The sequence below is a fragment of the Muscardinus avellanarius genome (genome assembly GCF_963383645.1).
Source record: "Muscardinus avellanarius genome assembly, chromosome: X".
Lineage (NCBI taxonomy): Eukaryota > Metazoa > Chordata > Mammalia > Rodentia > Gliridae > Muscardinus > Muscardinus avellanarius.
The window spans coordinates 26288154-26304550 of NC_137792.1; the positions used below are offsets into that span (position 1 = coordinate 26288154).

Consider the following 16397-nt stretch of genomic DNA (forward strand, 5'->3'; position numbering starts at 1 on the left):
ATAAGAAATTTTAGATGATGTAATACTCCAACATACCGCTAATTTCAATAAACAATAATTTCTATAATTCAGCTCAATAGTCTGAACTATTCATTAACCCATGTTGTCACTCTACTTTCTTCTTTTCTAATGATAATACATCTCCCTCTATTTCTGTCTTTTTTTTTCCATGAAGAGAATTGGAATAAATTCCATAGTGTACCAGTATTGGGAAGAGGTTTCAAAATGTATTAATGTAGCAGTATTGGGAAAGATTTCCAATTTTAAAATATATCTTTGGTAGTAAAGAAAGCCAGGAGCTTCAGGAAAAAGGGCCTTTTAACATTTCTAAAGAGAGGCAAACTTCCTCAAGGATGTGAGGAAATCCCAGATTCTGGATAACCAATTTAACACATTTTGGGAGTGTAACAAAAGGTGTGAGAGTCTGTGCCAGAGACAGAGCTCTTCCCCCCCCTGCCCCAGAGGGGGCGATCTGGCTGGAGACAGGACAAGATATTTACATATCAAACCACCTGCTACAGATCTGATTGGGGCTGTATAAAGAGATATTCCAGTTCTATGTTCTGTATTTCTCTCTTTTTAATAAACTCCTTTAAATCTCCACCAAGAGTCCAGGCTATTGCTTATCTATCCTTAGCTCAGGACAAGAACCTGCGGTTTTGAAGGAAATAGTTTCAGGGGGTCTAACAAAAGTCCCCAGCAACTGATCCCCTAAATGGTAACCCTCACCCCCAGATGGTAACATTCATCTTTAATGGCAACATCTTTAACTGCAACACAGTTCCCTGAAAAGAGACATAATCATTCAGCAAAGAAAGCGTTACCTACCCTTGACGATCTTTGTACATTTTGTTAACTTTTTCCCATTGGAAATCCAACTGAGAGAGAGCATCCTGTAACTTAGCCCTTTCCACAGGTGTGGCACTTTGCAATGCTGCTGTCTTCTTCTTGTGAATAATGTCAATTCGACCTGAGATTTGTTGAAGGCTGTCCTTTATGTTCTGTAATATTTAAATGTTAAAACAAGTAAAATGCAAATTAGCTTTCTATGGAAAAAGGAAAAGAGAAACATATTCCTAGGAGTAATAAACTGTGTTGAAATGCTTAATTATTTACTTTTACAAGTTATAAGTCCTGAGGTCTGAAGATTTCAGGATGCAGATCCCCACGATACATAGCCCTAATCCAGATACAGTTGATTGTTTCTTATATCTTAGAACTGCTTTCATTTGTATTTTACTACCTGAGTTCTTCTGGTTTATCTTCTCTGTTCACAATACCTCCCATTTTTTCCCATGACTTCAAATACCCTCTATAAGAAAATAAAGCCCAAATGTATATTTCTAGCCCAGATCTCTTCTCTGAATTCCAGGCTAAAAAGTTTAAGTACTTTCTTGATGCCAGGATGTCTCATGAACATCTCAAAATTAATACGGCCCAAAGAAAAATCTGAACAGCATCTACATAATCTTTCTCTTGCCATAATATCCCCCATTTTTAGAAAATGGCATATGGATTAATAGTTACATGGTGGCACATGGTGACACATGTCTTTAATCCCAGTATTTTGGGAGGCTGAAACAGGAGAATGACAGGTTCAAGGCCAGCCTTAGGAACTTAGTGATGCCCTCTCCAACTTAGTGAGACCCTGTTTCAAACCAATAACAACAACAACAATAATAGTAATAGTAATAATAATAATAATAATAATAATAATAATAATAATAAAGGAGGAGGAGGAGGCAGCTGGGAGTATATCTCACAGGTAGAATGCTCCTGGGTTCAATCCAATTTCCAGTAACACACACTCAAAAAAAAAAAAAAATAGAAGAAAGTACAATGTGGGGTAGTCATAGTTGAGTAGTGGAAATGAGACACGGTATAGCTAGCAGGTAACACATATGAAACCTAGGTAACATGAGATTTGGCTGATTTTTTAAAAATGTGGGAGCTCAGGAGAAGATAAGTCAGAAAACAGAGGCTAGAGAAGTTTAATAATAAGCTTTGAATCTTAAACTGAAAATTCTGCATGTAATTCAGTAGCCAGTAGGGAACTGTGATTTTTCGAACGTTTTATTTATGGAAAATTTTAAATATACATGAATGTAGAAAACAATATAAATATTCCTTATGAGCCTTTTATTCAGTGTCACATGTTATGAGTCCATGGACTATCTGTTTTTCATTTCTGTACTCACCCATTCACCTCTTCAACTATATTGTTCGAAAATTGATACATTGTTCTATCTAGAAATATTCTGAAATGTAGTTTTAATATATATATATTCTCTTCAAGAAATATACATATAATGTCATTATCACACCTTCAATGTTAAAAAGAAACATCATATAGCTTATGTGGAATTTAGAGCTAGAAAAAAGAAAGGGACTTCATGATAACAAGGAGAGAGACTAGTACAATAGTGGAATGGGATGTGGAAGGGAGGAGAAGGAGGGAAAATGGGTCAAGAAAGAAAGCTTGAAGAGGGAAGGGAACCAAATAATATTATGTCTGTATATGAAGATATCACTAACAACCTTACTAGCACATGTAATTAGGAGGAAAAGAGAAAGGGGATAACAGAATGGGACTCGGAGGGAATCACACCAAGAGATGTTGTATACATATTTGAATACATCATTTTAAAACACATTAAAATACATAATTATATTGCATCAGTAAAATTCTAAAAAGAAAAAAATCAACAAACATCTATTAATTTGTTATTTGTGTGTTTGTTTTTGGTACTGGAGATGGAACCCAGTGGAATTCTACCTCTGAGCTATACCCACAGCCCTCTTTTTTATTCCTTATTTTGAAACAGAGTCTCACTGAGTTTCAAAAGGCTTCACTAAGTAGTTGAGGTTATCCTCTAACCGAGACCCTCCTTTCTCGGCCTCCCAAATGCTGGGATAACAAGTGTGTACCACCAGGCCCAGCTTAATTGGTATTTATATTTATTAATTTGGTTGGTATTTATATTTTCATCTATTTGGGAAAGTAGTTTAGGAAAAATATATGGCATAATTCTGTGACTTTATGTTATAGAAAGGAAAGAGAGGAATTGAATAAATCCCAGGTATCTGCCTTTGCCATTGAGATGATGCTTGAGTATGTATAAGTGATAAGCATGTTGAAAAGCCCTTGGGCACCAAATTGTAGAGGTCACATGAGCAGTTATCATCAGATTTAGGGAAGAGAAATGAGATATCAAGCATCATTGCACCATACATATATTCACATTTTACACATAGTCTGGAGTTTCTAATAAGTAAAGAGCATTGTAAATTGGGTTAAAAGATGTATGAATGGCAAATATACATTGGACTACAGATTACTGACTTGTTCCAGAGAGGTTTGAAAACATCTCTTCTACAGTCTTTGCTTACATCTCAACTTATATTTCAAAGACAGTAGATTTAGCTATTCCCCTCTCCCTGTGGAAGATCTGTTTATATCTTAGAGCAAAGTGTTTGTCTGTCTCTCTCTCTCTCTCCCTGACATATGTGCCAGCTGTTTGTGTAACCTCTGAGATTCATAATTTTGGGATTTTTCTCCTCAACTGAAACTCTTTTACTCATAGAGAAACATCTGGCCCTAAGATGCTCTGGAATAATTAATAATGTTCTTTCTGATTCAGAGGTCCCACATTTCTTATCTGGGTAAATAAATACAGCTATAAAATTAAACAAGTATCAACAAAATGAATATCTTGCCTACTTACAGGTAAAACTGGGAAAGACTTTAACAATGTATAAATGGGAGAATAGGTGAATAGGCTAACAATTCTGACCTTATAGCTTCTTAGAAGATAGGCTCTGAATAAAGCTCCATAGGTGTGAAAGGGAAAAGTTATATATAGATCTAATTCTGAGACTTTGTGGGAAAGGCGCATCCTATGGTGCATGAGGACTTGCCATAGGCAAGAATTAAGCAGTACAAGCAGGTAAGGATATAGACCATATTGTTTCTAAAAGGTAAAAGCCAGTGCTTACAATGGGGGGCCAGAAAATGTTAGAAACTAAGGCCTAGAAACTGTGTTCCTAGGTCTTGCACACTAGCTCAAAGACAGGGTAGGATAACAATGTTCATGGACAATAAGAATTAATTTCAGATATAAAGAGGTTAACGTATAATTTCAAGGTATTTTGTTCATGTCTATGTATAACAAGTGATGGAAAACCATTATTTTTGTTGAGTATTTCAATTTAACTTTGAGGGAAAAGCACTTTACCTGTTAAAATTTTGCTACCATTTTCTCATGGGCCTGAAAACTAGAGCCTTTAGTGGGTGAGAACTATCCTACTGGCTTTACTGGGTCAGGTGCCAGGAACATCCACTAACATGACTTCTTTGCTGCCTTTTTTTTTTAACTCTTCTAAGAGACCTGTAAAGCCTGGTTTCCCCACCCAGTGTTTGATCTGACTCAACTTCTAGTTATCTAAGTCACATATTCCAGTTTTGCTTATCTACCAGTCTAAAGACAAATATCCATAACTATGAAAAGTTTCTCCACTTGAAACCAGGCAGCTTTTTGCCTGAGTAGATAATTCCTTAAATTCACATTGGACAGCCAGTCATATCTATCTGTGTATTGGGAGCTCAAACATATAAAATGCATAACGCTATAAGTACCTGTTAAGGGAAAGTTCAAGGAGGAAAAGAAGGATGTTACCTAATTACCTGATTTTACCCAAATATAAAAGTATTACAGTATGAATTTGGTGTGGTGTGTGTTTGTATATTTATGTTTGTGTGTTGATGTGCATACCTACACATATAAATAAATATACATATGCACAGATACACATACACATTCTCTTTCTCTCTCTCTCTCTCTCTCTCTCTCTCTCTCTCTCTCTTTCTCTCTCTCTCTCTCTCTCTCTCTCTCTCTCTCTCTCTGAAAATTTGAGCTTGTAAAGCTCCTTGATTTTAACCTAAGTTTCTGGAGAACTCTCAATTCTCTGAAAAGTGAAATAATTGCTCAGAATTGGGTTCTGAACAATTTTAGTGATGCTGGACAGCATGTTGCAAAGGCAGGAAAACTTTTTATTATAAATGGGACAAGCCAAAAGTAAAAACTAGGATAGAGAATGTCACAGTCCCTGAATATCTAGATAATAGCTTCCTGGTGCATTTTCAAAGAATGCTGCCAAAATTGGCTAAAGTCCAGAAAATCCTTTGTGAGGTTCTTATACATACACTTGTCTCCTAGGCGATACACATAGAATGATGGTATAGGTACGAAAGAAAATTTTGTAGCACTTTCCATAGTTAAAAGTCAGAGATGAGATATCTTATAGCTTTTTACCATTTTACTTTATCTAGAAAAAAGTGATCATTATAGTTTCTGACCCTCTAAAAATGTAACCATAGTCCCTATAGTTGCTATGGTGACAGAAAAATCTCTAGGATCACTATAGAATAAATCATTTCAATTTTTCTCCTTGAATAGTTCCTTATCTTATCTGAAAATATGTCAAAATGATGAAGTATCCACTTTTTCAGTCAACTCCCTTCTTAATTTGACATATCCCTGTAAATTGACCTCCTCACTCCTCAATTTTAATTCTTTAAGATATTTATTTTAAAACACTCTTCCCACAAAGTAAAAATTTAAAGATGTAAAAGAAAAGAATAATTTTGGAAAGCATTTTTACTTTATATAACCTAGTCCTTCACATTTTAAAACAGAATCAGTGTAACTGTCATCCACAGTATTAAAAAGATAGATACAATCCAAATTTACATACTTATCAATAGAAAATATTAGATAGTGAACTTACTTTCAAAATTAGAAGGTAAACTCTAGATACTTAATGAGAAAAAAAAGAATTATGAGCCATTCTGTTACAAAATATATTTCTATTTGAAAATGTTGTTTAATAAGGATTCATGAATAACACAGACATAATAATATAGGTTTCTACTCAGAGATATAAATTAAATATTTTGAAGTATAAGTCTCATTTTCGGAAGAAATTTTATTTAAAGGAAATTTATATACAAATAATTCGAACCTAAAAGTAATTTGCTTATTCCAGTATTGTGGAACACATGTCTTTAATAGGCTAAAAAGAAAAACTATAAACTATAGACAATTTATCTGGGGAACAAATCAAGAGACCAATTTGCCAACTAATCAAGTTGAGACAAAGGTCTCAAGTAACACTTAATTTAACTATGCCCTGTTCTTTATCATAAAAGGTAGATTTCTACTGTTCAGTTTTGCTTTGGTTTAATATAAAGTGACAACAACTCCCTTGATATCACAGTGTTTCATTACAGAGCCTGGCTTTATTCAAAGAAGTAGGAAACCTATTATATGTCAAAGTAGATATTATAGAAACTGGACAGGACCAGAGTTGGGGGTAGTAATATCCGTAAATTCAAGTTATACTTGGTTATTTTTTATGAAAATAACCCTAAAAAGAACGTAACTGAAATTTTAATGTCTTTTCTTACCTGCAGCAAAGTTCTTTGTTTCAAAAATACTATAAAAATGCCAGTATGATTTCTGGCATTTTAAATAGCATAATTTCTACTGTTCCTTCCCAAGTCATGAAAATAAATGAGAATCTTCCAGATTCAAACTGTAAAATTCAATCCACAGCTTGCTTAAACCTTAGCACTCAGATACTAAATGGAGAGTCTATATGTCATGTGTTTTTACTCTTACATTTTATAAAAAGAAATAAGCTCAAATAACCCTTCTTGAGTTATGATTTTAAGTTTAGCTTGATCTTTAATCAAGTTAAGATTTTAAGTAATAATTAAATTATATATACAAACATCAATCTAATTTTCTTCTAAAGTTTGTCTTTTTTTTTTTTTTTTTTGGTGGTACTGGGGATGGAACCCAGGGGCATTCTACCTCCGAGCTACACCTCCATCCCTATTTTTTATTCTTTATTTTGAAACAGGGTCTAAGTAGTAGCTAAGGCTGTTCTCAAACTGTGATCCTCCTGTCTCAGCCTACCCAAATGCTGGGATTACAAGTGTGTGCCACCACACCCAGTTTAAAGTTTGTCTTTAATACTAACATATTTACTTCAAAAGTTTTCAGTGTTCTTACTCAAAAAGCTACGAGAAAAAAATTTAAATGATATTTCAGGCATAGGAAAACATAAGTTAAAATATTAGATACTAAGAAATTGATAAAAAGTGATTCCTGCATCTTAATGATATTCTGGCTTAAAGTACATTGAACTTCATTTTTGAAAAGAAAATTCTTCAGTTTTCATTTTTTAAATGACATTAGCAGATGGCTGGAAATACCTAAATTCACTGTTTTAAAACATTTTTACTTCCCGAAGGAGATCCTATTTATTGTTTCACTAATAGCTTCTTCCCTATATCTTTTCCCTTTTTCAGCATTAAGTAATAATAAGCTGTGATTTAATCACATAGGTCTCATTTCCCCAGTGATGCATTTTCTGAGGTTTCCATCTCTGAGAGCTACTGCTCTGGCTTCAGTCATTAAATCAATAAGTATTTGTTGGAAACCTGTTTCAGGAACATTTTATATCCTGAGGATACAGTAGTGAGCCAGAAAGATCAACAAGAGGATAAATGAGGAAACACGATAGCCAATTAAATAGTTGTATGTGCTAAGTATCAGAATGAAAGCCAGGAAAAAAAAGACCCCAAAGCTCTAAATAGGAGATAGAATATAGGAAAGGTGAAGTTGATTTTCTGTAAATATTTGTTGGAAATGGAGAAAAATCATGAGAATATTCTAAGCAGCCAAAACAAACACAAAGCCTTGGCACTAGAGTGTCTTGGGAGGGAGGTATTAAGGAACATGAAGGAGGTGACTATGACCTGAGTATATAAGCCAGAGACTACCAGAGGAATATTAGGGACAAAATAGGGTAGGCAACTCATGGACAGCCTTATGAACATAATAAGGGCTCTCTGTTTTTTCTGAAGGGATGAAGATCTTCTGAGGTTTTCAGTAAAGGTGTTGATATGATCTAACTTTGTATTTAAATGAATATTTGTAGCAATCTAGTGCACTGAGAGTAGATACTATATAAGACAAAGGCAGAAGGAAAAATACCTTATAATTATCTCTGTTATAAAAAATGGAGGGTTTGAATCAGAGTGGAGGAAAAGTTGAATCCTAGATTAAACTAAAATTGGTATTTGGGCAATACTTTAGGTGGCCAGTTTTATGTTTTGGTAGAGAGAGTAATAAATGATAACACTAATAGTTTTGGCATGAGCAACTAGAATAATAGAGCTATCATTAACTGCAGTGCAGAATGATAAGAGGATGAGGTTAAGGTGAAAGACTTAGTACATATTATTTGGATATGCTAAGTATTTTCTTTTTTCTTTTACTTTATGGTACTAAAGTTGAGAAAATGAACATTTTAATTCTGAGCTACAGCCCCAGCCCTTTTGATTTTTATTTGGATACAGGGTGTTGCTACACTTTTAAAGTTGGCTTTAAAAGTATATTCCTTTTGTCTCAGCCTCCTAAATACTGTGATTATAGGCGAGCAAGCACCACTTCACATGGCTGAATGTTAAGCTTCAGATTTGTATTAGATTTCCATGTGGAAATATGTTGTATATCTATACCCCATCTATATCTTTATATGTATGTGTGTGTGTGTGTGTGTGTGCATGTGTGTAGCCACTTAATGATTAATCCTGATTAAGGTTATATCAAGGTATTTATGGGCTAGCACAAGTAGAAGGAAAAAATGCAGGGAGAGAAATTTAGTCTATAGTTTGGTCAAAATTCAGCCACAAACTCTTGGTTTGGTTGCATGTTGGAATTACATACCCTTCTTCAGCCAGCTATTTAACCTAGTCAGATAGTAACTACATATATTATATAATATATATATATATATATATATATATATATATATATATATGAATCCAATCCATATATTTTACATCAACAGTTAAATGAAATGATGTGGTCTAGATGTTAGGGATTATTCTATTGAATTTTAATAATGTGATCCTTGTCAAACTTATACAGATCTTATCACAGAGTAGATTTTCTAAACTGGCCCAGGTAGGTTGAAAAGTATCTCCTTAATTTATTTTTAACTTTATTTTTCTTATCTCCAATTGATCATGGCACCTTAAATACTCTCCCTGATCAAAATCCATCAACAAAACATTACAGCATTTAAGCAATTTTAGTCTATTTTTAGGTATTCTGTACTTTAGAAAAAAGCTAAACCTATAGTTTTTAATCATCTTGATCTCCCAATATCTTGCCAGCAAAGACACTTTAATTTGGGAAGGATAATCTCTTTAATATCCCTCAGACATTTGCTTTTGATAACTTTTTAACCTTCAATAATATTGTTTTGTAGTCTGGAGAATATATTCCTCATAAAAAATAGGTATACTATATTGTTTAAGAGCAGAGATTTGAAGCAAAACAACCAAAATGAGATTCCACCTACTATATTTATAAACTATCTCACCTGAACAAGTTACTTAACTGACTTGGACTTCAGTGTTCATATCTGAATATGGGTATAATACTAGTGCCATCCTCATAAGATTTTTGTAATGACCATATGAGTTACTATAAGTAAAGGATATATAACATAATCTGGAACATAAAAATAAGTTTTACTATTAATATTCTACAGATTCTAGTTAAATTCGAAAATTAACCTAAGCCTGCTTCTCTGTTCAATTCTTTGAAATTTCTGGTCTCTACATTGTTTTCTCCTCTTCATGGAATCATTCACACTCATTCTTATAAATTTTCATCTGTCTTTTTGTATGTTTGTCACTAAGTATAGACTCAAAGGAACTTCTACCACTGAGCTCCACCCCTGTGTAAACAAAGCATGTGACTCTTAGTAAATATTTGTTGAAAAGTTGAGTTGAAGTTGCTTATGAAAATCTAATTTTAGTGGAGTCACTGTACCTTTAAGATTTGTTACACTGTTCTTTGACTATTGTAGATGTGTATTCAGACCTAGACAGATGTTGTGAGTTGTTCAGATATCTCTGTTAATCCTATATCACATTTATTGCTTATTTATCTATTAGAGTAAATAATGGAATGGCAGTACATTTGCATTTTATGGTTGAATATCCCCATGGTTTTCTCACAGTGCTTTAGATACCTAACAACAAATGAAGTTCTTCATTATCTGCCCATGTCTCCCAGATGTCACAGAGCACCAGCAAGAACAAAAAGAAAAACATGAAATCTACCCTTCATTGCGCCAAATGTTCCTCAAACACAGTGATTCTTGTTGGGCAGCACTAACTAAACTGAAAACTCTAGTGAAGTTAAACAAACAAAATCACATTTTTACAAAGAGAAAAAAAAAAAGAGTGGTACCATTATTTCTCTCTTGGATGGCTAATGGAAGCAACCTTCATTTAGGCTGGTGCTACATTTGCAATTTAATGAAAAGCTATGCTTAAACAAGAATTTATCAAGAAAAGGGTCTGGAATAAGCTTTTAATAATGTGAGTTTTGAGAAAGCCAGGGGAGAGGGCTGCAGATTTCCAGGCACCATGATAATTAGCAAAGGAATAGAAGAAGCCTACAGCCTTTTTACATTTCTAAAGAGAGGCAAACTTCCTCCAGGATGTGGGGGAAATCCAGACTCCAGATAACACCTTTTGGAGTGTAACAAAAGGCCTAGGAAGATCTGGGCTGGAGATAGAGCAGGATACCTGGGTTAGAGATAAGGCAGGCTATCTACATATCAAATGACCTGCACAGATCTGGTTAGGCTGGCTATAAGAATACTCTGTGTCTAATGAGCATAGGTAAATTTGTTCCAAACATCCCCCTCCTCCCGTGCCACTCCTGAATGACATGGGGCTGTGCCTGTCTTCTCTCTTTCTATCTTTTTAATAAACTCATTCAAATGTTCAGCAAGAATCCGGACTATTGCATATCATATTATCCTTAGCTCAGGACAAGAACCCGAGTTTTTTTTTTTTTTAGGGGAATTGTTTCTGAGGGTCTAAAAATGTTCCCTGGGGACTCTTCCCCCAAATGGTAACCTTCATCCCCAAATGGTAACCTTCACCCCAAAACGGTAACATATATCTTTCACCAATAACATCTTTAACCTTAACAAGTTTGATGTGTAAAAGAAATCATGGTCAGCAATGTTTTAATCAAAATGATTAAAATATCAAAGCACATGAGGTTATTACTTTCTTAGGTATATATTTCATGTGTGTTGGTAGATCTGTGTCCATTCAGACATGTATGAACATTTCTGGTAGACACCGTGTTAGCTATATTTTACTAGATTTCTTAATAAAAGCAAGTTTCGAAACACTAAGATGGTGTGTTAGATGAGGCTTTTGAGTGGAGGCACACACAAAATGTAATTAAATAATAAAAAATATATTTGTCTGGTATATTCAATTAGGAACCAACTTTGGAGTTACTTATCTGTGATACTTATGATTGAACCCAAGGCCATTCTACTACTGAGAAGGTTCAACTCCAGAACCTTTTATTATTTTAAATTTTAAATAGAATTTTTGTAAGCTACTGTGAACTGGCGTCAAATCTGAAATCCTTATCTCTCAGAGTCCCAAGTATTGGAATTATAGGTGTATACCACTGTACCCTGCACAAACTTTAGGATTTAAAGAGATCAGGGGTTAAGTTCCAGCTACATCACTTAGATGCACAACTATAAGCAAGCTATTTAAACTTCTTTAACATCAGTTTTTTTTTTTTTATAAAAAGGATATAAGAATGATAAATACTGTCAAAGGTGTGGAACAGGCAGGTTCCTAACTTGTGCTAGGTGAAACTTTACTAATTCTAAGCCAAGTGGTTGGAAATTCAGAGTCCTCTGCTCTTGCCTTCCTCCTCTAGTGATGAGGTAGAAGGAAGTAGGCAGATAGGGAAGAGGCCTCCATAGAAAAAAGTTAATTTCCTGAGGGGCGAGGAATACTAATAAACTTCCAAGGCTCCTCAAAGAGATCAGCTATTCCAAGTTCAAAGATAAGAACTACCAAAGCTTTACAAAACCATCTGTTTACTAATCAACAAACCCAGGAGACATCACTGGAGCTAGTGTGACACTCCAACTGAAAGGAGACCCTTCAAAGAACATGCAAATGACACTCCTACTGAAAGGAGACCCCAAAAAGGACATGCAAATACCCTATGCAAATTTTGAGAGCTGCTTCCCAGAATCCCAAACTCCAAGCAATAGAGGACATTTAGACATATATAAACCCCTAGCACAGTCACCAAGACGGTTACCCACTCTGGGAACCCCTTCCCGATGGGGAGCTTCTCTCTCTCTTGCAGGTTGTGTTAGCTTTGAGAGAAGGTGGAGTGCAATTGAAGGCACTTGGCCCAGGGTACACTTGGGTAGTGACCTGAAGGCATCTGTTGAACATCAAGGCTGACCAGGGACCCTAGGGGTGACCTGCATATCCTTTCTGGCAGATTGCGTGGACTTTGGGAGAAAGCAGCTTGCAACTGAAGGCACTTGCCCAGGGCTACACTCGGGTAGTGACCTAAAGGCAGCAGCTGGACACCAGAGCCCCGATAGCCCTTCAGGGCGTTCGGCCACTTTTCCCTATTCCCTGCTGCTTCCAATAAACCTTTTACTCCCCTTCCTGCAGTCTGTGGGTGTCATTCTTTGCTCACTGTAGACAAGAACCCGGTAAGGAAACGCCGAGTTTCTTCTCAAAAAGCTCCGTTCATCTTAAGGAAACACTGGGTTTCATCTCAAGAAACCCCCTGTTTCACTAGGAGTCCGCCCTAACAAAGCATATTGAATCTACATTCCACTATATGACATCCTGGCAGCTTTTGGGAATGATAGCTCTTGAATCTCATTTACCTGAGAGGGATTCAGCAGTGAGAGTCACATGTGAAAGATTGTGTTCTCCATGGAAGGCACAAAGTGGCTTTGTTAGAAAAATAGATCTGAACCCATTCATTCAACTGATCAAGATTATATATTGCTCTGACAAATGTAAATATGGAAACAATCACTAATTCCTATCCATCTTATATTTATATACTCCCATGTAAGAAATATAGGCTTTATAAAGGGCAAATGTTTTGTAAAATGTAAAGGAATATACAAAATAAGATGGTATATATATTATAAATAAATAGCAAGAAGTGCTTACAATGAAATAATTATAAAGTAAAATGATACAAAATTTTCAAGGCATCCTAAATATTTATGTCACTGAGGTAATGACTTAAAAGGTTTTGAAATAAGGCCAGTATACCTTCTGAATATGTTGGTATCTGCAAGGTGGACATATTCAAAATACATTTGCAGGGGAAAAAATAACATATTACACATATGAGAAGATTTTTTTTTCTGACATGAACATGAAGTACAGAGTAGAGGAGTGGGATATTTCTGATGTGGTTGGGGGTCATATTTTATGCCAGCATGTGTATTTGTATTTTATGGAATTTCTGCTTAGTATTATATTTTCCTGAAATTTATCATTAAATTAAGACTACCACTATGGATAAACTGATGTTTAAATGTCAAATAGTGTAATAAAAAGTGCTTGGTAGATATACATCGGCTAGATGGACAACAATTTCTGGATTCACCTCGAAGAAAGACCCTCAATAACTGAGCAAGACCTTGTTTCAAAATTTAAAATGGGCTGTGGTTTTGCTCAAAAGTAGAATGGCCCTGGATTTAATATCCAATAACATAAAAGCACATTTTTCTTTTTCCCCTCAAAGTTTCTAAACATCCAGTATTGATTTCCGGAATATATTCACAAACTATCATCTTTGGAAAAAGTTCAAGAATTTTATCCATGGGGTAAAAATAAAAATCACAATGCCTTTTTCCTTTTCTTTGGAAATGTACAATTGAAGATATTTCTCATTGCAAATTATTTTCATCTATCATGTAGCATTAAAATATTGTTCATATTAGGCAGAGTAATAAAGTATCACACTCCTTATCCTTAAGCATCTCAGAGTGAAGAAAATGATAAAGTACCGAGTATTGTAGAAACTATCTGACTAGGCAGAGTACCTGATTTTAAGAAATCAAGTTCTTATTCTATGAGGATAAAGATTATTTTGGGGCATATTTTCAATATGCCATATATATATATATATATATATATATATATATATATATATATATATATATATAACAACTTTATTTAAAAAGCACAACACAAATGCCATATCTTAGGAGTCTTTATATACCTCTATTGACCACATTACTTGATGTTAAGACCAGATACTTCTTCAAGGGTTATGGAGTGACTCAATGGCATTTATTAAGTGGCTTGACCCTATATAAAACACTGTATTCCTGGTGTAATCCTTCAGATTAAGTGAAAGGTTCTATTCTTAGGGACTGATTGAGGCTAGTACTATGCCATTTGTAAAAGATAAAGAAAAGCTATTGTTTCCAACAGTTTTAATCAGGTTCTGACCTACTCTATTTAATGTTGTTTGCTTTTATGGGTTTTGCTATTGTCTCTTCATTTCAGGGTGATGTCCTTACTTTTAATTGCAGTCAAGATCCTCCACCCTCAAAACATTTAGTTGGATTGTGAATATCTGGATAAACAGAAGTAGAAATTGCTATGGGACATCTGGAGTTCACTAAGAACTTTGAGTTGTGGTTAAAATTAGTGTTCCCAAAAATCTATTTATTCAAAGGTTGATTCCCCGTATCTTATTTTGGGAGAGTGGTGGAAATTTTAGGGGGTGATACCTTATGGGAAGTCCTGATGTCATTAAGAAATTCCCTTGATAGGGATTGTAGGACACTTGTCTGTATTTGTCTCCCTTTCTCCTTCTTGGCTCATAAGGTGAGCAGAACATCATGTACTCCCACCATTATAAGTTATTTTGAGGTAGGCCTTTTTGATGTCCTGGTGGCAGAGGCGGCGCCATTCCTGCTGTATGACAGGGTCGCAGGTGGGAAGAGAATTCTGCAGAGCTGGAAGACTGTGGCAAAAATGAAGCCATTATCCCTCTTGATTTTAGTTATAACAATGATAATATCAATGAAATTTGAATATTTTGCTTTGATTGAGGATTGATGTTTTATAATAATAATCTGAAATTTTTTTATATTTTTATTTTATTATTTTATATATATTATACATTATATATATTTATTATATATATTATTTTATTGTATTGTATTATAATAATCTGAAAATTGATGTGAATATGATTGGAAAATGCCTTAAGATTTGTGCTGGGAATAGCACTAAGAAGAATATGACTATTAGAGAACTTTCAAAAGGCTACATAGAAAAAAGCTCTTTGCTCCTCTGCTTACAACACCTAAGTCACTTAAGGTTTTAGCTATGAAAGGAAAAGGTTAACTTTAGGCAAATTATACCTACTGTGCAAGGCCTCCATATGTTGCTTATAAGTTAGGGGGTCGACTGTGGTATCCCTATCAGGGGGCTAGCACTAATCAGAATACTTTGGACCTCCAACCATCCTCTATTTTCCTGTATAGGAATGTATGATAATTGGAAAGCACAGAGTTAATATTACTGGAAAATAGCTTGATGTCAGGACTCTGCCATTTCTACAGAGGGTTGGGCAGGCAGGGACCTCCTTGGTGCCTGCTCATTAAAACACAAAAGCTTTCCCTTGATCAACAACGTAATAGGTATAGAAAATTAGATGTAGGCATTGTATGTGAGAGAAATAGAATAAGTTTAGTATAAATTTGGTGGTTGGGTCAAAATAAGTTAATAGAATATCTAGTGGTCAAAAATAGCAGATAAAATAAGCAGTTAATATTAGAAGTAGAAACAGTAAGTCTAATATTTAGAGGCTAGGATAAGTTTAATTAAAGTTTATTATGTGTGATGTAGAGCAGTAATAGGTCTTGTGGGTCAATTCATTATAAATTAATAAAAAACAAAAAACAGGGGAAAAAAAGGTGGCTTCGAGGTGTGCCTGCTATGTGGAATTCAGGTTAATGAAAAACTAGATGAAAAGTAATGTATGTGTAATGTGGTTTTAAAAAACGAAATGAGCTGGGCATGGTGGTGTACGCTTGCTTGTAATCCCTGCACTTGGGAAGCGGAGATAGGAGGATAGCACAGGTTCGTAGTCAGGCTCGCTGGTTTAGGAGACCCTGTTTCCAAATAAAAAAATATATGTAGATATAAAAAATAGGTCTGGGAGTGTAGCCCAGAGGTAGGAGGGTTTCCAAGAACCCCAGTAACACCACCACCAAAAAAAAAAAAAACTAAAAATCTAAATGTAAAACAAAATATATATGATGTGGCTTGCTGTAATCTGTCAGATTCATGTATAAATAAAGTATATTCTAGGGCACAGGCAGAGATGCCTTCCCTGCTACAAAGCACAGCATCTCTCATTCTTCAATTTCGTTGACCCTATGCCTCCTTCAAGACCCCTGGACTGGCGGAG

At 34.9% G+C, this 16397-nt stretch overlaps 1 protein-coding gene across 2 annotated transcripts in view; it reads right to left on the minus strand.

The window, feature by feature from the left end:
* Positions 1 to 16397, minus strand: part of DMD (dystrophin) — a gene marked incomplete at both ends in the record, with an annotated part of 2101015 nt that overhangs the window by 1222806 nt on the left and 861812 nt on the right. For both annotated transcript variants that reach the window (XM_080719244.1, XM_080719243.1), the window contains one exon: positions 829 to 1001. In XM_080719244.1, the coding sequence (XP_080575370.1) occupies positions 829 to 1001 (173 nt within the window). The remainder of the gene's footprint in view (positions 1 to 828; positions 1002 to 16397) is intronic.